The sequence below is a fragment of the Vulpes vulpes genome, chromosome 1 (genome assembly GCF_048418805.1).
Source record: "Vulpes vulpes isolate BD-2025 chromosome 1, VulVul3, whole genome shotgun sequence".
NCBI lineage: Eukaryota > Metazoa > Chordata > Mammalia > Carnivora > Canidae > Vulpes > Vulpes vulpes.
Window position 1 is genome coordinate 17,047,093 of NC_132780.1, and position 26,177 is coordinate 17,073,269.

A 26,177-nucleotide genomic window follows, 5' to 3' on the forward strand; every position below is an offset into this window, starting at 1 on the left:
ACACACAGGAAAAGCCTGCCCGGCAGGAGAAGGGGCCAGAGTGGGAGGCTTGGCTGCCCGGGACTCAGCAGGGCCCACTGGGCGCCGGGTGGGGTCTGGCCCGGCCTCTTGGGGCATCAGCAGGAGTCTCCAGAGGACAGAAGTGGGGGGCAGGGAGGCGGGGCCGCGCAAGGGGCGGGGGTGTCGGGCCTCCAGGTGGTCTCGGGCTCATCCGCTCTCTGTTTCCGTGTCTCGGCCACGTGGACAGGGCTAGCTCTGGAGATTTACTGCACTGTTTTGGAAGAGGCCTGGGGTAGAGGCCCGGCCGGGGCTGCGGGGGAGGCGGGCAGGCGGCAGCCGTCGCCGCTTGGTCTGGGCGTCTTCTCGGAACTTCCAGATCACCAGGTGCCTGAGGCGCTGGCGACCTCCCCCGAGCTGTGCCTGTCCACGTGGTCCTGGATGATCTGAGGCTGTCAGCCATGAGGTTCGGCAGGGAGCGCTTATAGGGGAGGTCCAGGCCGTGCGGGAAGAGCACGGACGTGTCCACCACGGTGCTGTGGATGACCTTCAAGGCCAGCGGGCCACTCTCCAGGCTGTGTCCAGTGAGGACAGTGTCGGCGCTGAACATGCCCAGCAGGACAGCCTGGACGTCCCGGAGCGAGATGCTCGTGTGGGCGAGGTCAGCCTCAGTCACCCCCGAAAACCTGGTGTTGTAGTCCACATCTCATTGTCCGGCTTGACGAAGGTGTCCTAAACCACCCGCATGTCCGTGTCCACCACCGTGACACGCGTCAGCTCTAGGCTATACGTGGTGTAGGACATTTCACAGTCAGGGGCGTAAATCCCCGTGTGGGCGTCTTCCGAAGGTTATTATTTTTTAAAAAAAATTATTTATTATTTAATTTATTTATGATAGAGAGAGAGAGAGAGAGAGAGAGAGAGGCAGAGACACAGGCAGAGGAGAGGGAGAAGCAGGCTCCATGCCGGAGCACGACGCAGGACTCGATCCCGGGACTCCAGGATCGCGCCCTGGGCCAAAGGCAGGCGCGAAACCGCTGAGCCACCCAGGGATGGATCCCACCCCCCCCCCACCCCCCCCGAAGGTTCTTTATCGAAAGTCTTCACAGAGCCTGCGCGGTTTTCCTTCCCGCCGTCCTGCACGTGTCGCTTGGCCGCAGCCCGTGGGGTCCATGGCAGCGGAGCAGCGCGTGGACGGAGTCTCCCAGCCGCGCTGCGTGGTAGTAGCTCTCCTCCTCCTCGGCCCGCAGCCCCAGGCCGACGCAGACACCAGGTACTCCCTGCCACACCAGCAGCAGATCCTGCAGGAGGAGTCCTTGGGCTTCTCCTCCACGGTGAAGATGACGGCGCCCCCCCCCCCCCCCCCCCCCCCGCCACCGCTGCTTGGGGGGGGGGGGGGCGGAAGGGGTATCCGTTCTCCTTGAGCTGGTCCCCCCTGAGCAGGTACTCCTTGAGGCGCCGTACAGGGCGGCCCCTTTCAGATCCCCCCCCCCCCCCCCCTCGGGGCTGCTCCGGAGGCTGAGCCAGAAGCTGGCTTTGGTGGCCAGCCTGCCTCCCAGCACCAGACCAGGCACGGAGCTGGGGACCAGGCCCCGCAGCTTCTTGAGGATGGTCACAGCGACGTTCAAGTAGATGTTCTTGCTGGGACTGTGGTCATAGGCCACCTTCTCCTCGTTCGGTGCCTTCTCTATGGCTTCGTGGTTTGAAGAGCAGAACTTGAGGCATTCCTCAATGAACAAGTTCAGATACTGCTGGCGGATGACTGTGGGGACTTTGCCCCCAAACTCTTTCGGAATAATGGGCTTCTTTAAACTCTGTAAAGTTGGGCTGTGGGCAACGCACTTGGGGGTGATGGTGGTGGTGGTCTTGGACGCCATGCCTGACAACGTGTGCGCCTTCAGGGGCTGGCTGCCCCAATTGGGGCCATTGGGTGGCTGGCTGCTGCTGGTGGTGAGGGTCTTCTTGGCACCTGTGGGGGCTGCAGCCAAGCAGGGGTTGGGGACATGGGCGATCCTCCTCTTCTCACCAGGAGCTGAGATGTGGATGGAAGATGGCTTCTCTGTTGGCTGCTGGGCAGCCTGGAGCCAGGTGGCTGAGTCCCTCTGGGCCTGCTGGGCACGCCGATAGCACACTTCAGGGATGTGATGTCCATAGGCTGCTCTGAGCCTCAGTGTGTTCGCCTAGAGGGGTCCTATGCTATCAGTAGTACAGACTGTCCACCTTCTTCTCTGTGACTGTGCACTGTTCCTTCCCACGGATGGATTCTGCTTCTGTGTGCATCTTCTCCTAATGGAAAATCATGGCGGGACCCCTGGGTGGCCAGGGGGTTGAGCGTCTGCCTTTGGCTCAGGGTGTGATCCTAGGGTTCTGGGATCGAGTCCCGCATCAAGCTCCCTGAGAGGAGCCTACTTCTGTCTCTGCTTGTGTCTCTGCCTCTCTCTGCCTCTAATGAATAAATAAATAAAATCTTAAAAAAAAAAGAAAATCATGGCATTCATTTTATTCTATTAGCCAAAATGCTGTGATAAGTAATCTTGTGTCTTCTTTCACAATGATGTATGCATGTCTGTGGGATACATTCCTAAAAGCAAAATGTAGCTTTTATGTTCTTTTCAATTGAGGTATGTGGCCAGTTGTCCTACATGGAGGGTGAACAAGTGAGCATTCCCACCAACAAGGGGAGAAAGCGTGCCTTTTCCTGCACTTCAACCTACTTCTGTTTCTCTGTCCCCTCATCTGGTCTGTTTTCAAGTCCTTCTGCTTTCTCTCTATCTTTTGTCTCTCTGACCCTCTGTCTCCTTTTCTCTAGCATCTATAGCCCTGAAGAACGGCTCATCTCTTTCTGTCCTGGAGGACCAGTCCCTGCACCTAGTCTGTGTCATCAACAGCAACCCCCCCCCACCTTGCCAGGCTGAGCTGGGCCTAAGGGAGCTTGACCCTGTGCTCCTCAAATCCCTTGAACCCTGGGATGCTGGAGCTGCCTCAAGTGCGAGAAGATGAGGGTGAATTCACCTGCCATGGTGGGCTCCCAGCATACCTCCCTGAGGCTCTCACTGCAGAGGAGTGAGTGCACCTGTAGGGTGGGGCTGAAGATTGACAGCACCACCCCCAGCACCCTTAGCAGCCCCTGAGCCTTGCAGGGGAGCTCAACTTTGGTCTGTGCTTCCCTGTGAGGCCAGGATTTTCCCTGCCACATACAGTATCACTGTCTTCTTCCTGCCAGACCAGGACTGTAGGGTGGGGTGAAGGCTGGGAGGCGAAGCCCGGGGAAGGACATAGGTCTTGAAAGAGGAGCTGGGGTCTGCTCAGGCGTGTCTGGGGACACAGGTCCTTGATTTCTAGGGCAGAGAGGAGGGTGAGACAAGTGAAGCACTCACCATGAGCACACAATTTAAGGGGAAGCCAAGAAACCTCAGTAATGAGAAGTAATACTGCAACACAGTGTTTTTAAAAATAAAAGGGAATGCAAAATAAATATTACCATGAACAAAATATCCACATTTTAAATAAAGATAGACTGCAATCCAGCCTCTGTATGCCTCCCTCACTCAGCCCTAATCCCCTTCCCCAGACCCAGGTACCTGTGTTTGGAGTCGGGCAGGGGGGCTACAAAACAGGAATCTGGGCTCCTCCAGAGAGTGGGAGAAGGTACCAAGTTCTTGGAGAGGAATCACCAATAATCCAGTCTGTCTGCAGGAAAAGCATGGCCTTTATCAGAAGGGGTGCTGGGGGCAGTTGGGGGAGCAGCTGCTATGGCTTTGCTCTTCTTGTTTCTCTGCATCATTGTCATCACGTGAGCATTGACCCTGGGGAGGGAGGGATAGCCTTGGTGTGGGAAGGGAAGGGGGACACAGAATGGAGGGACTTGGGTGGGTCAAGACCCCGAAGTAAGGGAAGGAAAGAAGTTGATGGCACCTGGCTGAGTCTGTCACAGAATTCTGGCCCCATTGTCCAGGATGGATAACATTGGGGTCTCCAGAACGGGACCACCACCCTCGCACCTCCATCACCCTCCAGCCCCTTAAGAGAGAACAGAGGAGGGAGTCAGTCTGCCCACAGCACCCTGAGCTGGCCAGACTGAAAGGCTCCCTGTTCTCTTCTCTCAGGGTGAGATCCTGCAGGAAGAAAGCCACAAGGCCAGCAGCGAGCACCAGGAATGTGGGTATGGAAGATGCAAATGCTGTCACGAGGTCAGCCTCTCAGGTGACTGACCTGGACATCTTGCCATCAAGCTCCTCCCTAAGGATCCCCATCTTTATTACAGCACAACCACCCCCTCTTCTTTCTTTAAGGCCAGGCATGGAGGAGTCACCTTCTCATCGTCCTCCCTTTCTTCTCCTACAGCTCCAAATTCACCATGTCTTGTCTATTTTTCCTTTTAAGAACAGCTAGTGTCAGCCTCCCCCCAATCATGACCCCCACCATTGCCAAGTCTTCATAATCTTTTCCCTGGACCCCCTCATCTTCTTGCTTCTCACCTCCCTTGTCCTACACCAAACAGTTATCTAAAAACCATCATTATACAGTTCTTGCATTTGAACTGTTTGCCCTCATTGTCTAGACCGGAGACTGGAGACTTTTTATATCTAGGGCCAGATAGATATTTTTGGTGGATGGTGGATATTTGCAGGTATTACAGTCTATTGTAAGCACCCAACTCTGCTGTTGTTGAGTAAAAGCAGCCATAGGCCATATGTAAATGAATGAGCACAGGTGTGTTCCAATAAAAGTTTATTTACAGACACAGGCAATGTGCCGTATTTGATCCATGGGCTATAGTTTGCAGACCCCTTACCCAGAGAATAAAGTCCAAACTCCTTACCTTGCAGCCCTGCAGATTCTGACCTCTCAAGCATCTACCTCTCCAGAGGAACTAGGATTAAGGTGAAGTGAGGGAGAAACTAGCCCTAGATGCAAAACTGAAGGGAGTGCCCAAAAATCTCAGTGATCCAGATAAATGTTTTAATACACCATTTAAAAAATATCAAAATTAAGGCAAAAAAATCCACGATGAGGAAAATATAAAACATCTAAACAATGACAGAATCAGTAGACTTAAGTTAGTTACAAATTATTTAAGATCATCACTGAGTCCAGAGAAATTGTCAAACATGGCAACATTCTCAACTGAAAATGAAAGAAGCAGAGAGGGCAGCTCTGGTGGCTCACTGGTTTAGTGCTGCTTTCAGCCCAGGGCATGATCCTGGAGACCCAGGATCAAGTCCCACATCAGGCTGCCTGCATGGAACCTGCTTCTTCCTCTGCCTGTGTCTTTGCCTCTCTCTCTGTGTCTCTCATGAATAAATAAATAAAATCTTAAAAAAAAAAAGAAAGAAAGAAAGAAGCAGAGAAATTGATTTTGAAAATGTCCTCTCTGCATTTGCTTCCAGTAAAATAAGAAAAACAAAATTATCATAAATTCTAATTTGGGTATAAATAAAATCTTTAAACAGATTTTATTTAGTGTGCAATAATATTTCAGTTATTTTAATGTTGTGGGAAAAAATGACCATTAAAAACACACAGAAACATTTTTTTAGGGACTCTCAGAAACATTTTTTAGGGATACACATGTTTTTTTTCTGTCTCAAGCTCCAAATGGTTCAGAAAGTCACTTTTACTTTCTACTCCATCCACTCCTCTGGATCTTTGCATGGGCTCTGCCTCTTTCCTCAAATGCTCTTCCTTCCCTTTTTTACTTCTTCATTCCCGTTAGCCTTCATGCTCCATTGTAAACCTCACATTTTTCATCCACTTATATTGAGTGTGACTGGAAACCTTTGGAGGATCTTGAGCAAAGTACCATGTGTGCTTTCATTCATTAGTTGTTCAGGAGATGTTACTGAGCATCTGCCAAATGACAGGCATTTCAGGTGCCAAAGATTCATCTATGAAAAAAATTTTTCTTCTTTTTAAAAGATTTTATTTATTTACTTATTTGAGAGAGAGAGAAAGAACATGAGTGGGGTGAGGGGCAGAAGGAGAGGGAGAAGCAGATGATCGTGCTGAGAAGGGAGCCTGATGTGGGGCTGGATCCCAGGACCCTAGGACCATGACATGAGCTGAAGGCAAATGCTTAACCCATTGAGCCACTCAGCTGCCCCTTTAAAGACTTTAAGTAACTTCTACACTGTGGGTCTTGAACTCATGATCCCAAGATCAAGAGCACATGCTCCACTGACTGAGCCAGCCAGCTGCCCCATCTATGAAAAAAAATTTTCATCTTGTGCTCAATGAACTTTTAGTCTAGACAGAGGGATACAACCAAACCAACCAAACAAACAATTGAACAACAAATAAGTGACTACAATAAATATGAAAGATAGACATGTACTTTGGGGAAAATACAGGGTGCAGAGACTGAGAGTGCTGGGGAGATGGCTTATGCTTTTGTTGTTGTTGTTGTTGTTATTCTTTATTTATTGTGGTAAATTTACCACTTAGGTATCTTTTTTTTTTTTTAAAGATTTTATTTATTTATTCATGATATTCACAGAGAGAGAGAGAGAGAGGCTGAGACACAGGTAGAGGGAGAAGCAGGCTCCATGCAGGGAGCCCGACGTGGGATTCGATCCCGGGTCTCCAGGATCACGCCCTGGGTCAAAGGCAGGCGCCAAACTGCTGCGCCACCCAGGGATCCCCACTTAGGTATCTTTAAATGTGCAGTTGTGCAACAGATTTCTAGAACATTTTCATCTTGCAAAAAAAACTCTACATCTATCTATCGAGCAGCAACTACCCACTTCCTCTGCCACTCCAGTCCCTGACAACCACTATTCTACTGTCTATTTCTGTAGATTCAATGACTTTAGATACCTCCCATAAATGAAATTATGCAGTTTTGTCTTTTGTGCCTGGCTTATTTCACTTAGCATAATGTCTTCTACGTTTATCCATGTTGTAGCCTTGTGATAGGATGTCCTTCTTTCTAAAGATTTATATATTTTTTATTTGAGAGAGAGCAAGAGAGCACAGTGGGGGTGGGGGAAATGCAGAGGGAGAGGGAGAGAGAATCTCAAGCAGACTCAATGCAGGATTCAATCCCAGGACCCCAAAATCATGACGTGAGCTGAAATCAAGAGTCAGAGGCTCAACTGACTGGATCACCCAGGTGCTGCAGGGTGCCCTTCTTTCTAAAGACTGAATAATATCCTGTTGTATGTATACAGCACATTTTCACCTGCTGATGGATATTAGGGATGCTTCCACCTGCCACCATTTTAAATAATGCTGCAATGAACATGGGTATGCAAATATATTTTTGAGATCCTGCTTTCTACTTTTTTGGATAAATATTTGTAAGCGGAATTACTGGATAATGAGAGTTTCATTTTAATTTTTTTGAGGAACCACCATACTATCTTCCCCAGTGGCAGTACCATTTTACTTTCCCACCAACAGTGCACAAAGGCTCATTTTTTTCCCCCAAATCCTCATCAGCATTTGCTATTTTTTTATTTTTTGCCTTTTTTTTTTTTTTAAAAAAGATTTTTTAAATTTATTTATTTGAAAGAGTGAGAGAGAGCACAACTGGGGGTGCAGGAGGGTCAGAAGGAGAGAGAGAGAGAGAGAGAGAGAGAGAGAGAGAAGCAGACTCTCCACTGAGCACAGCCTGACTCGAAGCTCAATCTCAGGACCCTGAGATCATGACCTGAACTAAAGACAGATGCTTAACTGACTAAGCCACCCAGGTGTCCCTATTTTTTGCTTTTTATAGTGGGCATCCTCATGGGTGTGAGATGATACCTCATTGTAGTTTTTTTTTTTTTTTGCTTTGTAATCAGTATATTAAGGAGACATTCATACATTTCAATTGCTTAATTCTGATTCCAGATTTAAGCTTGTGAACATGACTTTTAAACATACAATTAAAGCTATTCATCATAATTTGCTATACTACCAACATGAAATTACAGTTACTTCGGAGCATAAGTTAAATGGTTTATTTTTTTTTTTTTTAAGTTAAATGGTTTAAAGTAAGCCTGTCACATACCTAGAAGACACCTTCCTGTCTCATACATGCAAATGAACTTCTCCACGTAAATGTCTCTTCACTCTAAGTTACCCTGGCTCCTGAAGTCACTACTCTGAAGTTTATCATGGTCCAAAGAGAAGGAAAAAAAGTGTAACCAGGACTGATATATATATATATATATATATATATATATATATATATATATATATTTAAAAAAAAAAAAAGATGGCACAGAAGGGAATGCAATTCTACAAGTGCAAGCCCTCAAGCAGCAGCATATAATAAACCACTTCTTTAGAGAGGTATCCTTTCTATCACTGATACCACAGGCCAAATTACATAGCATGCCATCTTCAAGTAACAGTTGAGGCAATAAAATGCAGAGGCATCACAATGAATCCTACTTAACGTAACTACAGACCAACACTTCTCTACAAATTAATAAATTGTCTGATTGCCAATTAAATACAAGTTTTAACTTCATAGCTTAACAATTAAGGGTCATACACTGAAGTCAATACATACACCTAGCATTTCAGTCTGAACTGTTTCATATACATACAGCTGCATCAATTACAAGGTATGGCCTAACAAACGCTAGGGGAGATTTTTTAAAAGTAGTTTTTACAGTATTAAACTTATCTTGCACACTGAAGTCATCATACATACAGGGCAAAGTCAGAGCTTTTATATTTGAGTTTATTCTTCATTTAACTTTTAAAACACTACTAGAGTTGAATATTAAAACAAAAACAATAGCAAGTAGTGAGCTATGATTATAGTCCTTCACTCATCCACTACTGCATATAAAATGCCAGCAGCAGTGTTATTCACCAGCCCCATTAAGAAGTCTGACACTGAACACCACCCCTAGGATGATGTTCATCATCCTCATATGCTTCCCCATTGTAATGGCGCCGTCTTTCCTGATTGGGATCAAAGTCCACAAGTTCTACCTGGTCCATTTCATCAGTCTCTTCTACTTCCTTCCTCTCAGGTAGGAGTTTTTCCAGCAAAGAAAGTTTATCAGGAGAGAGAAAGCCGTTCTCGGGGAAGTTTACCTTAAATTCGATGATTAGGCGACCCTTCTTATATGGTCTACGATAAATTGGCATGCCTTCATTTAACACACACTTGATATCCCCATGCTTGACAATCTGACCTGGATGAGAGGTGATGACGATGGTTCGGTTGTCAAGAGTAGATATTGGCTTTTGAAAGCCACACAGGGCTTCAACCAGCTGTATATCCATACACATGAAAAGATCTTCTCCTCGTCGAGTAAAAACAGCATGGTCCTTCTGATCTAAAACAATGATAATATCTCCTGGTTCAAGTCCTGGTTCTTGGTCTCCCTCACCATGGAATGTTATCTTCTGGCCATCTTTCATGCCTTTGTCAATATGCACTTCTAGAATCTTCTTCTCTCGAACTATCTTCCTTCCGTTGCAGCTTTTACATCTATCTTTAGGACTGATCCGTTCCCCATGGCCCTGGCACTCCATGCACACAGACTGAATTTGCTGAACCATTCCAGGTCCTATCTGATGAATTCTTATTTGCATTCCAGTACCTCGGCAATTGGGACAACATTCGACTGCTCCTTTCTTACCACCTCGGCCTTCACATTTATCGCAAATCACATTCTTTTACAGAGCTAGTTTTCTTGTTGCGCCATTATATAGATCTTCTAAGGTTACTGAGAGCTGATGTACAACATTTTTACCTCTCCGTTCTCTCTGCATCCTGCCTGCTCCTCCAAAAAACATATCAAAGATGTCCATGGGGGAGCCAAAACCACCACCAGCTCCACCTTCTTTAATTGCCTGTTCTCCTCCTTTGTCATATAATTCCCTTTTCTTTGCATCAGAGAGCACTTCATAAGCTTGAGAAATCTGTTTAAACTTCTCTCCTTCATTTGGATTCTTATCAGGGTGGTACTTCAAGGCCAGTTTTCTGTAAGCCTTTTTCAGTTCCTCCTGGGTGGCATTGGGTTTGACCCCCAAAACATCATAGTAAGTGGTTTCTTTCACCATTTTCTACAGCCGGTGAGAGGACCGAAGCCGGTGTGGGGGAGCGGGAAGGAGCGCGTTGCTGGGCGCAGCTCGGGCAGCCGCCGCTCCTCCGCGTCTCACCGAGCGTTCCGGAAAGTTCCCCTCATTGTAGTTTTGATGTGCATTTCTCCAATGATTAGCAGTGAGTGGTGTTTGTCTTTGCATAGGCTTGTTAGCCATTTGTATATCTTCTTTGAAGAAAGGTCTGATTCAAGATTTTTTACCCATTTAAAAAACCGAGTTATTTGGGTTTTTGTTGTTGACTTGACTTCTTTATATATTCTGGATATTAACATTTTTCCAGATATATGATTTGCAAACATTCTCTGCCATTTTTTTTTTAATTTTTTTTATTTATTTATGATAGTCACAGAGAGATAGAGAGAGAGGCAGAGACACAGGCAGAGGGAGAAGCAGGCTCCATGCACCGGGAGCCCGACGTGGGATTCGATCCCGGGTCTCCAGGATCGCGCCCTGGGCCAAAGGCAGGCGCCAAACCGCTGCGCCACCCAGGGATCCCTCGCCACCCAGGGATCCCCATTCTCTGCCATTACATAAGCTACTGTGTGGTTTTTGTTAGTGATGATTAAGCAGAGACATGAATGAGCCTCAAGAGCTTGCAATCTATCGTGATCAAAGAGCACTCTAGGTAGAAAAAATAGCAGGTGCAAATGCTCACACAGCAAACCAGTGAGGGGTGGACCATCAGTAAGTCTGTGTAATTAGAAGAAGGTAAGTGCCAACAGGCAGGAAATGAGTTTGGAGAAGTCAGGGTATGTGTAAATCATGTCTGTACATGTAGTCTATTGTGGGCATCTGGAGATGTTTGAGCAGAAGAAGGACATGATCTAGCTTTCATTTTCACAGATCCCTCTGGCTGCTGTGTGCAGAAGAGACTGCCTTGTCCAGCTTCTGGAGGCAGCTGTATAGTCCTGTTCTCTGTCTTCAAGGCCAGAAGCATTGCATCTTCAAATCCCACTCTTGTAAAGATAAAGACCCTTGTGATTACATTGACCACACCCAAAAGATCCAGGGCAATCTCCCCATTGCAATATCCTTAATTTAATCCCATCCCCAAAATCCCTTTTGCCATATAAGATAACACAGTCACAGGTCCCAGGGGATTAGAGTATAGGGCAGCTTTGAAGAGCTACTTTTCTTCCTGTTTCATAGGGATATAATTTCTCTGACTGACTGTTCTTCCACCAAACTGTGAGCTTCCTAAGAACGGGTGCTGTACCCAAATCAAGGCTTTGTAATTCTCTCTCCCTTACCCAATTCCTGTCCATTGTATCATAATTCACAATTAGGTACTTATTTTTTTAACTCCCTTCTTGCCTCCTCCCTCAGTTAAAAAGTAAGCTGCAGGGGGGAAAAAAAGAGTAACTTGCGAGAGATCCGGGCCTATGTCTGCTGTATCCACTACAGTATATATGCAGTGTCCAGTTTAGGGCCTAACTCACAGGGAGCCTCAGCAGGGCACCAGGCTTTGGTTTCACCAGAGACTTTGAGCACATTACTTCCTTGGTTCACCCTCTGTTTTCATAGCATTAAAATGAGGACAATAATAATATATTCTTTATGGGGTTGTTGTGGGAGTTTTACGAGATTCATAAGGACCAAATAAAGTGCTATGTATTAAATATTTGAGCAAAGTATGAATGGAGGAGATTCAACAAAAACGTGCATGGGATGAATGGATAAAGGAATTCACGGGCCTCCCTCCTGGATGCTCTCTGATTTATCCTGTCCTCACTCCTTTTTCTCTCCCTCCACTCAGAGTCCCCTGATTGAATCCCCAGCAGTCATCCTTCCCTCAGATGCGGCTACCCAGTCCTCAGGGGAGGAAGAAGAGCTCCATTATGCATCCCTCAGATTTGTGGGAAGGAGCCTTGGGGCAGACAGGAACAGGTGGCCCCAAGTATTGAGTACTCAGAATCAAGATTCACAAGTGAGAGACTGCTGAGACCCAGCCCTGGCTTGAGCATCTGACCCCTTGGGGATGGGATGGGGGTCAAAGAAAAAGTCAGAGGCTGATTCCTGTAGAATCAGAAGCCCTCCAGGTGATGAGTTGTTAAGTACAGTGGAAACAACACAGGCTTTGGAAACAGTTTCAAGTGCAAAGCCACATGCTGCCCCTTTACTAAGACACAGACCTTCCTGTGCCTCAGTTTCCTGCTCTGTGAAACAGGAATGAGAAGCCCTAGCTGCAAATTCATGGTGAGAATTAACAGTAGGAAAATCCTGTCAGAATTCTTGGCACAAAGTGTATGCTGACAATATGTAGGATCCTTGTGCTTTGAGCATAAAAGCCTTCCTGAGAATTCTCTTGACTCTGGAGGGTTCCAGCAGCAGTCCTCACCCTCACTCTGCCTTCTACTGGAACACCCTCTCACCAGGCCTTCCTCTGCCTCTGTCCTTGAAAGTCAAGTTCAAGAGGTAGATTTCTGGGTTCAGAATGGAGTCAAGCAGCAGGACATGATCTTCCCCAATAGAGACAAACCAAACTTATGAGGAAGGTTCTCAAACATAAAAGTACATATATATGTATACCCACATGAATTGACAAGTTGGTTCCCAAATTTACATAGAAATGTGAAGGACCTAGAACAGCAAAACAATCTGATGAAAGAAGAACACAGTTGGAGAAATAAGATTTTACTATAAAGCTAGAGTAATCAAGACACTGTGGTATGGAACAGAATAGAGTCCATAAATAAAGTGTGTATATATCGTTAATTGAACAAGTCCAAGCTTATTCAATTGGGATAGGAGGGACTTTTTAACAAATGGTGGTATAACAAGTAGATCAAAATTTGGAAACCATAAGCCTTGACCCCTTTCTCATGTCACATGCAAAAAATTAGTCTGAGATGAATCATAAACCTAAAAGTAAAAACTATAAAGATTTTATAATTGTGTTGTTTAGCGTGATAGCGTGTTTCACACATGGCATTTAAGATGTGCTGTACTAGGGGTGTCTGGGTGGCTAAGTTGTTTGAACATCTGAGTCTTGGTTTTGGCTTTGGCTTAGGTTTGGCTCTGGGTCCTGGGATAGAGCCCTATGTCTGGCTTGCTCAGTGGGGAGTCTGCTTGTCCCTCTCCCTCTTCTCCTCCTGCTTGCATGCTCTCTCGCTCTCTCTCTCTCAAATAGATAAGTAAATCTTTTTTTTTAGATGTGCTACACTTACTGTGCAAAAAAAGAGATAAAAGACCTCAATAATTTTTAATATTGATCATCTGCTAGAATTATATTTTAGATATATTGGATTAAATACATCATTATTAAAAAGTAATTTCACCAGTTTCTTTTTACCTTTTTTTATTATAGCTACTAGAATTTTGAAACTACATATTTAACTTGCATTATATTTCTATCAGACAGAATTGCTCTAGAAGAAAAATTTAGGAGAATATCTATGGGTATGCAAAGATTTCTTACAGGGCATCCACAACAGTCAGCATTATATATATATTTTTTCATTATAAACTCCTGTTCATCAAAAGACATGATTGAAATGAAAAGGCAAGTCACAAAGTGGGAGAAAATATATATATGTATCCCTGAAAAGGGGCTTGAACTTAGAATATATAATTACCAGTTAATAACACAATAACCTAATTTTTTTAATGAGAAAAAAGACTCATTCATATATTTCATAAAAGAAGAGATCCAAATGGCCAGTAGGTACATGAAAGGTGGTCAACACCACTGGACATCAATGAAATGAAAATTCATCACAATGAAATGCCCTATCACATCTGCTAGAATGGCTAAAATAAAAAAGCCTAAACACACTGAATGTTGGAGAAGGTGTGGAGGAATTGGAACTCTTGTATATTTCTGGTGGGAATGTAAATAGTACAACCATGTGTTCTGTACAACAATGTAGTGGTTTTGTATACAGTTAAACATAATATACTTATTATGTAAGTCCCAGCAATTCCACCCCTAGTTTTTATCCAAGAATGAAAGCAAAGGTCCACACAAACATTTGCACATGAATGTTTATAGCAGCATTATTCATAATACTAAAGGTAGAGACAATTCAAATGCCCATCAACAACAATAAAACAACAACAAAAACAAATGCCCATAAATAAGTGAATGGATAACCAAAGTGCTATAGCCAAGCAACAGAATACTACTAGTCAACATAAAAAAAACATTTAACATTAATGACTTTCAAAAGCATATTGAGTGAAAGAAGCCAGATACAAAAGAATATACTCCAATTCCACTTAGATGAAGTCCAAGAAAAGATGAAACTAACCTATTGGAACAGAAATTCACAAAGGCACCTGCCTCTCTTTTGAGAGTGTGTGGCTGGTGCACTAACTTTAATGGTGCACAAGAAAAGATGAAACTAACCTATTGGAACAGAAATTCACAAAGGCACCTGCCTCTCTTTTGAGTGTGTGGCTGGTGCACTAACTTTAATGGTGCACAAGAAAAGATGAAACTAACCTATTGGAACAGAAATTCACAAAGGCACCTGCCTCTCTTTTGAGTGTGTGGCTGGTGCACTAACTTTAATGGTGCACAAGGAAACTCTGGGATGCAGGAAATATCATATATCTTGACTGGGATAGTAGTTACATGAGTGTATGTATTTATAAAAACTCATTGAATTATACATGTAAGATTAGTGTATTTTACTATATATAAATCTACCTTTAGTTAAAAAATAATAAAAATTTAACAATAATGGAAAGGCTTTAGATAAAATTCAACAGCCATATCTCCTTAAGACTGTAAGGTGGGGGGATGATGCCTGGGTGGCTCAACGGTTGAGCATCTGCCTTTTGCACAGGGTGTGATCCTGGAGACCCAGGATCAAGTCCTGTGTTGGACTCCCTACATGGAGCCTGCTTCTCCCTCTGCCTATGTTCTGCCTCTCTCTTTGTGTGTCTCTCATGAATAAATAAATAAAATCTAAAAAAACCAAAAGACTGTAAGGTGGGGAGATGCAGGTTTAGATATAGAAATAGTATAATGCCCACCTCTGTCGATGAGTCTTGGTTTTGGCTTTGGCTTAGGTTTGGCTCTGGGTCCTGGGATAGAGCCCTATGTCTGGCTTGCTCAGTGGGGAGTCTGCTTGTCCCTCTCCCTCTTCTCCTCCTTCTGCTTGCATGCTCTCTCGCTCTCTCTCTCTCTCAAATAGATAAGTAAATCTTTTTTTTTTAAGATGTGCTACACTTACTGTGCAAAAAAAGAGATAAAAGACCTCAATAATTTTTAATATTGATCATCTGCTGGAATTATATTTTAGATATATTGGATTAAATACATCATTATTAAAAAGTAATTTCACCAGTTTCTTTTTACCTTTTTTTATTATAGCTACTAGAATTTTGAAACTACATATTTAACTTGCATTATATTTCTATCAGACAGAATTGCTCTAGAAGAAAAATTTAGGAGAATATCTATGGGTATGCAAAGATTTCTTACAGGGCATCCACAACAGTCAGCATTATATATATATTTTTTTCATTATAAACTCCTGTTCATCAAAAGACATGATTGAAATGAAAAGGCAAGTCACAAAGTGGGAGAAAAAATATATATGTATATATATGCAGTGGTTAACTCAGGACGTGTTTGGTTTTCTATCAGGCAAATGAGATGGTTTCGGAAATATCTGTGAATCTATGCATTTTGACACACAGATATAGTGATTAAATAAGTGAGTGCAGAGATCACAAAAGGGCAAATCCATGAGAAGAACATAAGCATGCACACATCTATTTTCAATCTGCCTGTGCACATTGAAGATGATTCAGAAGACAATGCTGGTCAGCCCATATGAGGCAGGCTGTTAGCTGGTGGAAATGGGACAGGAGGTGCTAAAAGCCCTAGCTGGTTCTTCCTGCAGGTGATATTTTATTGTGTTTTAGCACAGCAGAGTGGTGCCAGGAAGTGCGCTGGGCCCATAACTTTATTGGGTTTTCTTTTCCTGATTATAAAAACAGTTTATACATTTTGTAAGAAAAAAAAACACTTTAGAACATACAGTAAAGTGCAAAGAAGGAAATTAAGAGATAGGACTGTTAATAGATAACATTTTCTGTATTTGTACAGGTGTGTATATATGTGTGTGTATGTACACACATATATGTGTATATATGTACATATATAGGTATATATATATGTGTACATATACAACTGTAGAACAAATACATACATACTATACATGTTATATCAGTCAATTAATCTATCCTTTTCATAATGATGGTCCTAGCAGGTACAACTTTACATTATGCTTTTCTAACAATGAATTATAAGCATTTGCTGCATCAGTGAGCACCCTTCCCCAGCATGGTGTCTAACGATGACAGTTAAGCTCAATTTGTACCATGTTCATTTAAGCCATTCCTGGTTGTTGGGCATTTATAGTTTGTTCAGTTTCCCGGTCACTGGCAATGGTCGTCTTTGCATCTTCTATGGTGTTGCCATGGTGTCAAGCTAAGGAAAAGAAGTCAGAAGTGCATTTGTTGGTGGAGAAGAGGCCTTGAAATTACAGCACAGTGCACTGCATATGACCCACCCCAGCCTACTCCCCATTGCCCATTCCCCCTCCTTGTTATGGGCTCCAGACTTCCTACAGGAGCCTCCATCTCCCAACCTCAGGGCAACTGGGCCAGTTCCTTCTCTTGACTGTCTCCTCCACCTAGGCTCTGGACTGTCTCCAGCCTAACCCATCCCTATGGGAACTCTCTCAGCCCTCCTCCCTCATTCCACCTCACCTCCTTGCCCACCTGGTCTTGTCCTCATGGTCTGAGGTTAACACTCAGTTTAACTGGCTCCGCCTATGGGGAGAAATCAGGGAAGATGTCATATCTCAGGTCTGTAAGAAACAGAGAATGCAGCAGAGTCCTGGGGAGATGCTGGTGTGGTAAGCTTCTTCTTTCCAAGCCCTCCTTGTGAAGGACCTCAGGAGTAGCAGGGGACAAATCTGAGAGCTTAACTTCTACACCAAGAGTCCTTCCTCCACATTCCCCATATGGTTCATCATTTCTGATGTCTTAAGGTCGCTGAAGGAAGATGTCATGGGCCAGCAGAGGTGGGGAGGTAAAAGGGGCTGAGTGTGCCTGGGGAAGGAGTTGGCACTACCTGGCCTAATTACTTGTGATAATAATAGTAAGTTATTTCACACCTATTATATTCCAGACACTATGGTAAATGATTTACAGACATTATATTGAACGCTCTCAATAGTCACACAAGGTAGAAATTTTAACCTCATATTATGGATGAAGAAACAGTTCAGAAAGATAAAGGTACTTGCCTAAAGTCACACAGCTAGAAAATGACAGAGGCTAATATTCTGAACCTGGCCACTCTGACTCCCAGCCCATTGTTCTCATGCATGCTGGACTGAAGAACTAAGATCAAGGAGAATGTGGCACCTCTAAGGAGAATGAGGCAGTGGAGATGTTGGGTTCACTCCTGGCTGTGATGAGGGAGTTATGACTGGCTAGTTATCTTCTTTCAGGCTATAGAAGAAAAAGCAACCTATATGTATATCCTAGAACCACTCTTAAACTGCCTAGGGTTTAATCATGACTAGTTTGGAAAAGTACATTGGATGATGATATTATTAATAATAATACCTCAGATTTTATTGAGCCCTTACTGTGTCCCATGCTTTGTTCCAAGCTATTTATCAGTGATACCTTACTTTATTCCTATAGTAGATATCCCTGTGAGGTCAGCACCAGTATCACTTGCATTTTACACATGGCAAACTAAAGCACAAATGGGCTGTCATCCTGATGGTCAATACTGTAGGCTTCTTGATAGAGAAATTGTGCAATGATCATAGATAGGCTCCATATCAAAATACTAAAATTATTTGAAAAAAGAATGCATCTTCTAAAACCTTCACCATCGTCACCACAATCAATACCATCACCATTACCATCATTACCACCACCACCACCACCACCACCATCACCACCATCACCACCATTACCACCACCACCACCACCACCACCACCACCACCACCACCACCACCACTTTAGCATCACCAATATCATCAGTGTCAGCATCATTTCCATCATCACTGCTATCTGTAACATCTACTGCAATAGTTCTCAAACAAGACAATTTTGCCCTCCTTGGGACATTTCTAATGCCTACAGTCATTTTTGGTGGTATAAACTGAGATTGAAGAAGGTTATTCCTACAGATATCAAGTGGGTAGAGGCCAGAGATGCTCATGCTACAGTGCACAGGACAGCCTTATCCCCTTCCCCTGAAATAATTATCTGGCCCCAAATATCAATAATAATGAGCTTGAGAAATTCTGATCTACTCTGTACTGAGAATACTGATAATTGCTTCATCCTCCAAGAATTGTGTGTAGCCCCCATATCTCCCTTCAGGGGGGTGTTACCCTTCATATCCTCCAAACGAGCTAAGAGGACCTGAGGGGAGTGTGATCTACTCAAGGTCACACTCAGACAGCTAGAGGCAGAGCTGGGATTGGAACCCTGATTAGAATCTTCCTCTGCCCAATCTCTTCCCCTGCATAGTTGACTCTACTACCTGTTTCCCTGACTTCATGTGGTAACTAGTAACTACCATGTACCAGACACATACTGGATGCTTGACACCCACCCTGTTCATTCTCATGGATGCCCCTCCAGGTCAACTTCCATATCAACATCATAAACACAAAGAAACTGGGCTGAAAAGAAGTCACTGGGTGAAACCCTATTGCTGTGTAGAAGCATGACTGCCTCTACACCCTCCCTCTCTGTCACTGGCTTCTGGTCTTCCAACTATCTGTCTGCCCCAAATGATTCCTGACAACCCATTCCTGCCTTGTCCCTTCCCCTCCTGGATCTGCCTTCTCCTGTTAGGGGAGTGCTCTTGAGACCCAGTCCTGAGCCAGCACCCAACCCTCGACCCAGGGCAACAGGCACCTGATGGATAAATTGCTGATCAAGCCGTAGATCAGGATTCCACAGATGTAGAGGCTGCCCAGGACTATCATCACAATGAGCCACACCACTTTGGCTCCTGAGATGTAGAAACCTCTGTTTACAACAACAGGAATGTTCCCTGGAGAAGAGGATACAAGGGGGTCAGGAGTACCACCACTCAACCCTTCGTTCACCACACATCTGTTCTTCAGAGATTTATCAGTCAACATCTGCTATGTTCTAAGTGCTAGGAATTCAGTGAACAAAACAAACTTCTTGCCCTCATGGGGCTGACATCCCACCTGGGAAGTGGACAGTTGACAAAGCAAAGAGATGTCTGATATGATTGCAGGCTGCAAGAAGTACTCTGAAAAAGAATAAACCCACTCAAGGGGATAGAGTGACAGGATCAGGGGTGCGTTACACAGGGTCATTAACCTATTGCACAGGTATTCACTGAGCGCCAGCAATGTGCCAGGCACCATGCTAAGCACTGGGGACAAAAGGTGAGCAAACAGCTCTCCAGCTTCTATCCTCCTGAAGTTCACAGTCCAGTGGAGTAAGAAAGGTGTAAATCAGTTGGTGCATAATCATTCACAGTTGGTTGGTCATGTCTGGTGTGTAGCAGATGCTTTAGTAAATAGTGTGGAGTGACCAGAATAAATGTCTCCAGCCCACATTCAGTTGTGTATGTGGCTTTCTCTAGGACAAGCCAGGCTGATAGATTCTCATGCATTGTCTGATTTAATTCTACCAGAAACCCTGTCATATAGGGACCCTTTTAATCTCGACACTACATATAGGGAAACTGAGGCTCAGAGAGGAGCTCTTCCTATATACACATTCATTCCCAAGCTAAGTTCCAGACATCACATCCACAACATATCTCTGCTTCCCCTGCACCACCTACCCCCCTTGACCTTTCTACTTTCTCATATTGAGGCAATCAAGCAAAACAGCTGTGGACATAGGCTGTGAGGTTGGATTGCCAGAGTTTGAACCCAGCCTTCTCTGTTGATTGGAACTGGAATCTTGAATAAAACACTCCAACTTCCCATAGCTCAGTTTTCTTATCTGTAAATGGAGGTGGTGTTAACAACAGTCGCTGTGAGGGCCATACAGGTTAGAATGGTGGCTGACACACAGTAAGTGCCCAGTGAATGTTGGCTGACCATATCTTCCAGGGATCCACTCTTGCTCTGACCTGAGGTCTCTGAGGGCTTCATAGAGGAGGCAGCTCTGGATGTGGACCTTAGAGGATGGGGACATTTTACTCAACCATTGTGAGCATGGCATTGCAAGGTGGAGACGGCATTCTCAATCACAGGCACTATTTAGGCAAAAGCATGGAGTTGAGGTATGCCTGGGTGGCTCAGTGGCTGAGCATCTGCTTTCAGCTCAGAGCATGATTCTGGGGTCCTCAGATCAAGTCCCGCATTGGGCTCCCTGCAGGGAGCCTGCTTCTGCCTCTGTCTATGTCTCTGCCTATCTCTTTGTGTCTCTCATGAATAAATAAATAAAATATTTAAAAAATAAAAGCATTGGGAGGAGAAGATTTGGGGAGCATGAGCCCCAGAGGGGAGCTTCTGTACTCACGGGGTGTCTGGATCTGGAATTCTCTGTACATCGTCAGCTGGGTCACGGGGTTGTCCACGATGCATCTGTATCTGCCCATCTGTTCCCAGGCCAGACTTGGGAGAGTGATGCTTGCATCTGAGAAGCTTAGGAGAGAGCCATTGTGGCTCCAGTGATACTTGGGACTTGGAACAGAAAAGGCAGTACACGCCATATCCACCTGGGAGCCTATCTTAGCAGATAGGACACCTTTGAAGATACTGGGACTGGTACTCAGCAACACTTCATCTGGCCCATCTGCAGAGACAGAGCAGGAGACCAGAGCTATGTTTCTGACCTTGGGGCCTTGTCTCTTTCCCTCAGTCCACATGTAGTCCTCCTTGACCAGGAGGTGCCCCTTCGCTGCACCCCAAGCATCCCCTAGACCCAACACACACAAGGCAGCTGTGCCAACAACACAACTATAATTACAACATCTTCTGTTATCAAGCACCTACTATGAGCCAGCCCCATAATAGCTCTTCATGTCACAATAAAATACGAATAGAAGCAACACATCAGATTCTGTGTGTTTTTAAATTTAGGTGTGAAAACCATTCAAGACTTGTGCTTTTTCACAGTGGAAAGATGTGAAAGAGTTTGGTAAATGTGAAAAGTCCCAGAATGTTGGAAAGACCCAAGGTTCATTGTATTTATAAGTCAATGTCTTTGACTTACAAGACCTGTTTGAGATTTTGGGGAGGTCTGGCTAGGTTGTATACTTGCCTTGGCAGGCAATCAAAGGATTATGGAGAAAAGAGAATGTGTGAGACTGTCATTTAGCTTTAAAATAGAACTGTCTGTTTAAGAGAGTGTAGTCAGTTCAATCTGACTACAAAGGAAAAATGAAGGAGATTTTACCAAATTTAGAAAACCAGAATAAAAAGATCAATAAATCTGAAGGCTCAAGGGAATGTGGGATTTGAATATTTAATAAACTGTCATTTTTAAGAGACTATTAGTTGTAAGCAGTCTCCACTTTACAAAAACCAGCTCTGAACAAATTCCGCACTATTTCTAATCTGAGGAGTAGGAATTAGGGTCCCTGTTTTAAATAGCAGATTGTTCTGTGCAGTGAGGGTGATTCTAAGTCCAAAGAGCTGAGATTCAAACCCAGATCCAGTGGTCCATGGGCTGGCTCATGGTATTTCCTCTCTCTAGTTCTGCCTGTCTTATTGCTATGTCACTGGAAGGCCCTGTGCCCACCACTGGCATCACTCTCATGGCCCCAGAACACTCACAGGCCACAGTTAGAGAGAGAATTTCACTCCTCCGAGGAATCTCCATGATAGTATCTATCTCACAATAAAGTTGTCTGTCTTGGCGGGTGACCCTGTGGATGGTGAGGTTCTTGAGGTCTGGGGAGATTGTCATCCGGTCATTGCTGGATACCAGTGTGTAATCCACGTACCACCTGACATTGGTGGCATTGGTGTAGCAAATGGCAGCCACAGAATCCACGTCCTCTACCACAGAGCTGGTGTTGACCCAGATCTCTGGGTTGCTTTCCAACTCTGGGGGAAATAGGAAGAAGTCATTAGGGTGGGGTCTGCCACCTTAAGCTCTGCTCCTCTTCAAAGGGGACTCTGGGGTAGGTTGATGAGAAGCCAAGAGTTGTAAGATGGGGTGTGGGGTCTTGGCAAAAGAACACCCTTAGAGCTGAGAGGGACAGAAAAGTAGAGAGTGGGCATGAGTAGTTGAGATGTGGGCACTAGTCTGAGTGCACCATCCTATGCTCTGGGTCATCACTGTGGCATCCACTACAGTAATGGTGAGCTCCTGGGATGGGTATATAGCCTAATGGTAGTTTCTGAACCCAGAACCTAAAATCAGAACACCCCCGACTGAGGAACCATGGGTAGAATTCAAAGTGACAGGTGGTATTTGGATTCTCTATAATAATTGCTCCCATTATCTAAGTCCCATTCACTTTACAAATACTCCACCCAATCATACAACAGACAATGGTAGATACTATCCTCAGGCTACAGATGAGGAAACTGAGAACACCACGGAAGAGAAGACAAAGGCTCAGGGCCATGTGACATATACACAGTCAGAGGTAAACATAGGGCTTCCTGTCTCCAAGTCCACATTCTGCCCGCTAGACCTATGGAGCCTCCAGGAGCTGTCTGTAGTAGACAGAACTCCAAGATGGCCCCATGATCTCCAGGCTGTATAATCCCTGCCCTTCAAATGTGGGAGAAACCCATGATTTTCTTCTAACCTACACAACATGGCAAAAGTAATGGGCTGTCATTCTAAGTGTTACCTTATGTCATATAAGACTCCTACTTAACAGACCAGAGAGAGAGAATTCAGCTGACCTTGAAGAAGCAAAGAACCATGACGTGAAATGCCCATGGACAGAGCCACACATGAGCCCACAGCCCTGACTCAACACCTTGTGAGTCTCATAGCATAGCACTGTCCCAGACTTTTGACCCACAGGAACGTGTCATAATAAGTGGGTGCTGCTTGAAACTACTGTTTATGGCTCTGTGTTATGCAATGATGCATAACTGATACCCTGATGGAGCATGTAAAGGAAATGACTGACCCATCTCTGCGGGAGAAGCTAGCCTACCATCTGCTGAGGCCCACTGTCACCTTGGGGTAGAGGAAGCTTGGATAGTATGATCTCTAAGGGACCTCACTCCCAAAGCCCCCAGGTCCGATGGAAATAGGGCAGCCTGCCAACTCACCTTGAATTTCAAGCCAGCCAGTTGCTCTCTGGGTCTCATTGCCTGTGTCCACCCTTACAGTGTAGTTCCCTGTGTCAGTAAATGCAGATCTCCTGATCACCAGGTCACCCAACTTGGTCACATTCTCCCGGCCACTGAACATAGGCCCAGATAGCCAGGAATTGGAGGGAGGTTTGTAGCTGACAATCATATTTTCCACAGTGTCCTCTGCACCGCGGTGCCAACTGTATTCCTGAGCATCTTGGCTGGCATTCTCGAGGACCAGGACAGTCCGAAATCCCTTGACTCCTATAAGTGAGTCTGGGCTGATGAACATTTGGCCAAAGGCTTGATGGATCCCACAGGCCAGCAGACTGGCTGAAGAGGACAAATAGAATACACATACATGAGAGAGAGAGAAAAGAGAAAGTGAGAAGAGAGATTGATTTACACCATCCAGGCAATGATCCCCAGGGACAGTGGTGAACAAGCCATGAGTTTTTAGCTCCCCTGCTTGTCTCCTCCTCCCCATCCCCTCAGCCTCTGCCCTGGCCCATTCCATCCTCATCCTCTTCCAGCCTGGCTTCCTCCTTGGACACTCAGTCTCCAACCCATCCTCATATGACAGTTAGGTGGATCCTTATAAAGACCCAGTTATGACCCTGCTCTCCCCCCTGTTCAGGTACCTTCCATGGCTCCCTGGCACTCCACAGATAAAGTTCGAACTCAGCATGGTGTATAAGACAGTCTTACAGTCTTAGAGAGAGCTAGTCTTTATGACTCTCATCTAGCCTCCTTTTGGATCACACTCACCCCACCTCATTATCCCATGAACTCCCCTATTCATGTGTGCATTTATGCATTCCTTTATCAGAAGACACAGCATCTATACTGTGTGCCCCAGACATAGATAGCTCTCTTGATACCACATTCTCTCTTTTGACTTCAGGCTTTCACACATGCTGTTCCCTGTTTCTGGCACACAGATCCCTGCTCCCTCCTCCCCATCCCCATCCCCTTTGTCAGCTCACTTCTACTCATCTTTAAGTTCTCAGGTCTGATATCCCCTCCTCCCTAGTCTGGGTCAGGTGGCCCCTTAGGGCTCCCCCAGCCTCCTGGGCCACCTCATCCCCATCCCTGTCACTCTGAGTCATCAGAGTCTGGAGATAGATCTCATCTCACTCTAGACTCTGAACTCTATGAGGCTGTCTCAGCCACCACCACATCACAGCATCTCTGAGCATGGGGCAGAACCTAGTGAGAGTGCTTGGCTGATATCAAGGGTGGGTGGATAAAGCCACCCAAGACTATCTACACATGTCTTTGACTTAGCATCTAAATTCATTGGAGTGCATGTGAATGTGGGTAATAATCTGTCATCATCTAAGATGTGGAGATCCATTGTCTGTGTAGCCAGACACAGACTGGCTACTTCTGTGGCTGCTTTGAGGCAAAGACACCTGAGACTCTCCCCTCTTCCGACTCCAGGCCACAGGGTAGCCAGCAAGACATGAGAGTTGTCCCTGTCAGTGGGGCTGAGAGGTTCCTGGAGAGAAGTGAGGGGTTTGGAAGGAGTCCAGCTAGAGAGGTGGGGGAGGGGATCAGGGCAGACTAGGCACCCAGAGGAGATGTTTTCTGAGTGGGGGTCCAGGTTCATCACTCCTGAGGGTGGATGGGGATGAACACTGTGCGTACATGTGTGTGTGTGTGTGTGTGTGTGTGTATGTGTGTAAGAGAGAAAATGTTTCTATAGGTGAAGTACGCCCAGGTCTGTGAGCTCATGAAAGTCCCGATGCCAGCCCTGCCCCCCTCTCCTCTACCACTCCGCTGCCCTGTGGGTTTAGCTCTCTTACCTAGGAGAACCAGCTTCCTCCATGGTCTGCATCTGGGTCTGGAAAGATCCATGGGTTCCACAGGTCCTCCTGGGCTAGGTGTCTGTCCAGGGGCTGGACAGGCTCCTCTGCTTCTTCACAGACCTGCATCTCTGGCTTTGGGCTGCTAGTCCCCACCCTCTTCCTGTGCCCCAGGGTGGACTCTGAACCATGGTGCAGGCAGGACTAGGTAGGAGATGCTTGGGGAGTTGTTATCTTTATGACTCTAGGGTGCTTTTAGCTTACTATTTACTCACCTCATTTTTTTAAAGCTTATTTATAGCATTATTTAAGCTTATTTATACTTGGTTAAAAAAAGAAACCCTTATGCTCACTTTTAGGAAAACTGGAAAATACTGAAAAGCACAATAAATATGAGACATCAGACTTTTTGAACATGGACAGTTATTCATTTTAATTTTTCCTGATCCCTGCAAAACTCAAATTTTAAATTGTGTTGTCTCATTTGATGAGGGGCTGCTTCTCCCTCCCTAAAACCAACAGCTTATTCTAAGTCTCTCTCCAGGTCAGCAGATCTTCCTCCACCTTGACATTTGGAGTGGCTGCTGGGTGTGCTATTGTGTGCCTAGGCCAAAATGTATAGAACCCATTCCCTTGTGTTGGATCTTCAAAGTTAGTAATAGAAGTACTACAGAGACAGAGCAGAGTGTGCTCATGGGGGCGAGGCACTGATCATGTGGGATGTGTCTGCATCTGGATACTCCACGGAGAAAAGGGAAACATGGGGACACAGAGATCCAGACAGGCTAACTGAGAAGGCAGGCAGAGGGGAGACCCCAGAATTAGTCAATCGACAAGTCTTTCAAGCTGGACTTAGGAGTATCCGTCTTTCATTTTCATCACAACTACTTTTTTTTTTTTTTTTAAGATTTTATCTATTTATTCACGAGAGACACAGAGAGAGAGAGGCAGAAACACAGGCAGGCGGAAGCAGGCTTCCTCCAAGGGCCCAATCCAGGACCCCAGGATCACGACCGGAGCCAAAGGCAGCGCTCAACCACTGAGCCACTCAGGTGCCCCAACAAA

At 45.2% G+C, this 26,177-nt stretch overlaps 1 protein-coding gene and 3 pseudogenes across 1 annotated transcript; 1 reads left to right on the forward strand and 3 right to left on the reverse strand.

Moving 5' to 3' along the window:
• Positions 1 to 249: 249 nt before the first annotated feature.
• On the reverse strand, positions 250 to 2,277 carry LOC112931501 (RNA exonuclease 1 homolog; annotated as a pseudogene).
• A 362-nt stretch (positions 2,278 to 2,639) lies between these two features.
• On the forward strand, positions 2,640 to 12,212 carry LOC140597749 (sialic acid-binding Ig-like lectin 8; annotated as a pseudogene).
• On the reverse strand, positions 8,546 to 9,634 carry LOC140598979 (dnaJ homolog subfamily A member 1 pseudogene; annotated as a pseudogene).
• A 4,627-nt stretch (positions 12,213 to 16,839) lies between the features above and the next one.
• CEACAM18 (CEA cell adhesion molecule 18) lies at positions 16,840 to 25,164 on the reverse strand. Its single transcript, XM_072747276.1, has 6 exons — positions 25,113 to 25,164; positions 23,281 to 23,637; positions 21,817 to 22,089; positions 20,554 to 20,833; positions 19,048 to 19,100; positions 16,840 to 16,877 (listed from the first exon to the last, which is right to left on the reverse strand). Exons 1-6 carry the CDS (start codon positions 25,162 to 25,164, stop codon positions 16,840 to 16,842), a joined length of 1,053 nt encoding a protein of 350 aa, XP_072603377.1.
• Between the last annotated feature and the right edge of the window lie 1,013 nt (positions 25,165 to 26,177).

Coding starts and splice junctions, on each gene's coding strand:
- CEACAM18 (XM_072747276.1), bottom strand. CDS start 25,164: ATGGATCTTTCCAGACCCAGATGCAGACCATGGAGGAAGCTGGTTCTC. Junction 22,090..23,280: donor TGGCTGGCTTGAAATTCAAG/GTGAGTTGGCAG, acceptor TATTTCCCCCAG/AGTTGGAAAGCAACCCAGAG. Junction 16,878..19,047: donor ACATCTCAGGAGCCAAAGTG/GTGTGGCTCATT, acceptor TGTTTCTTACAG/ACCTGAGATATGACATCTTC.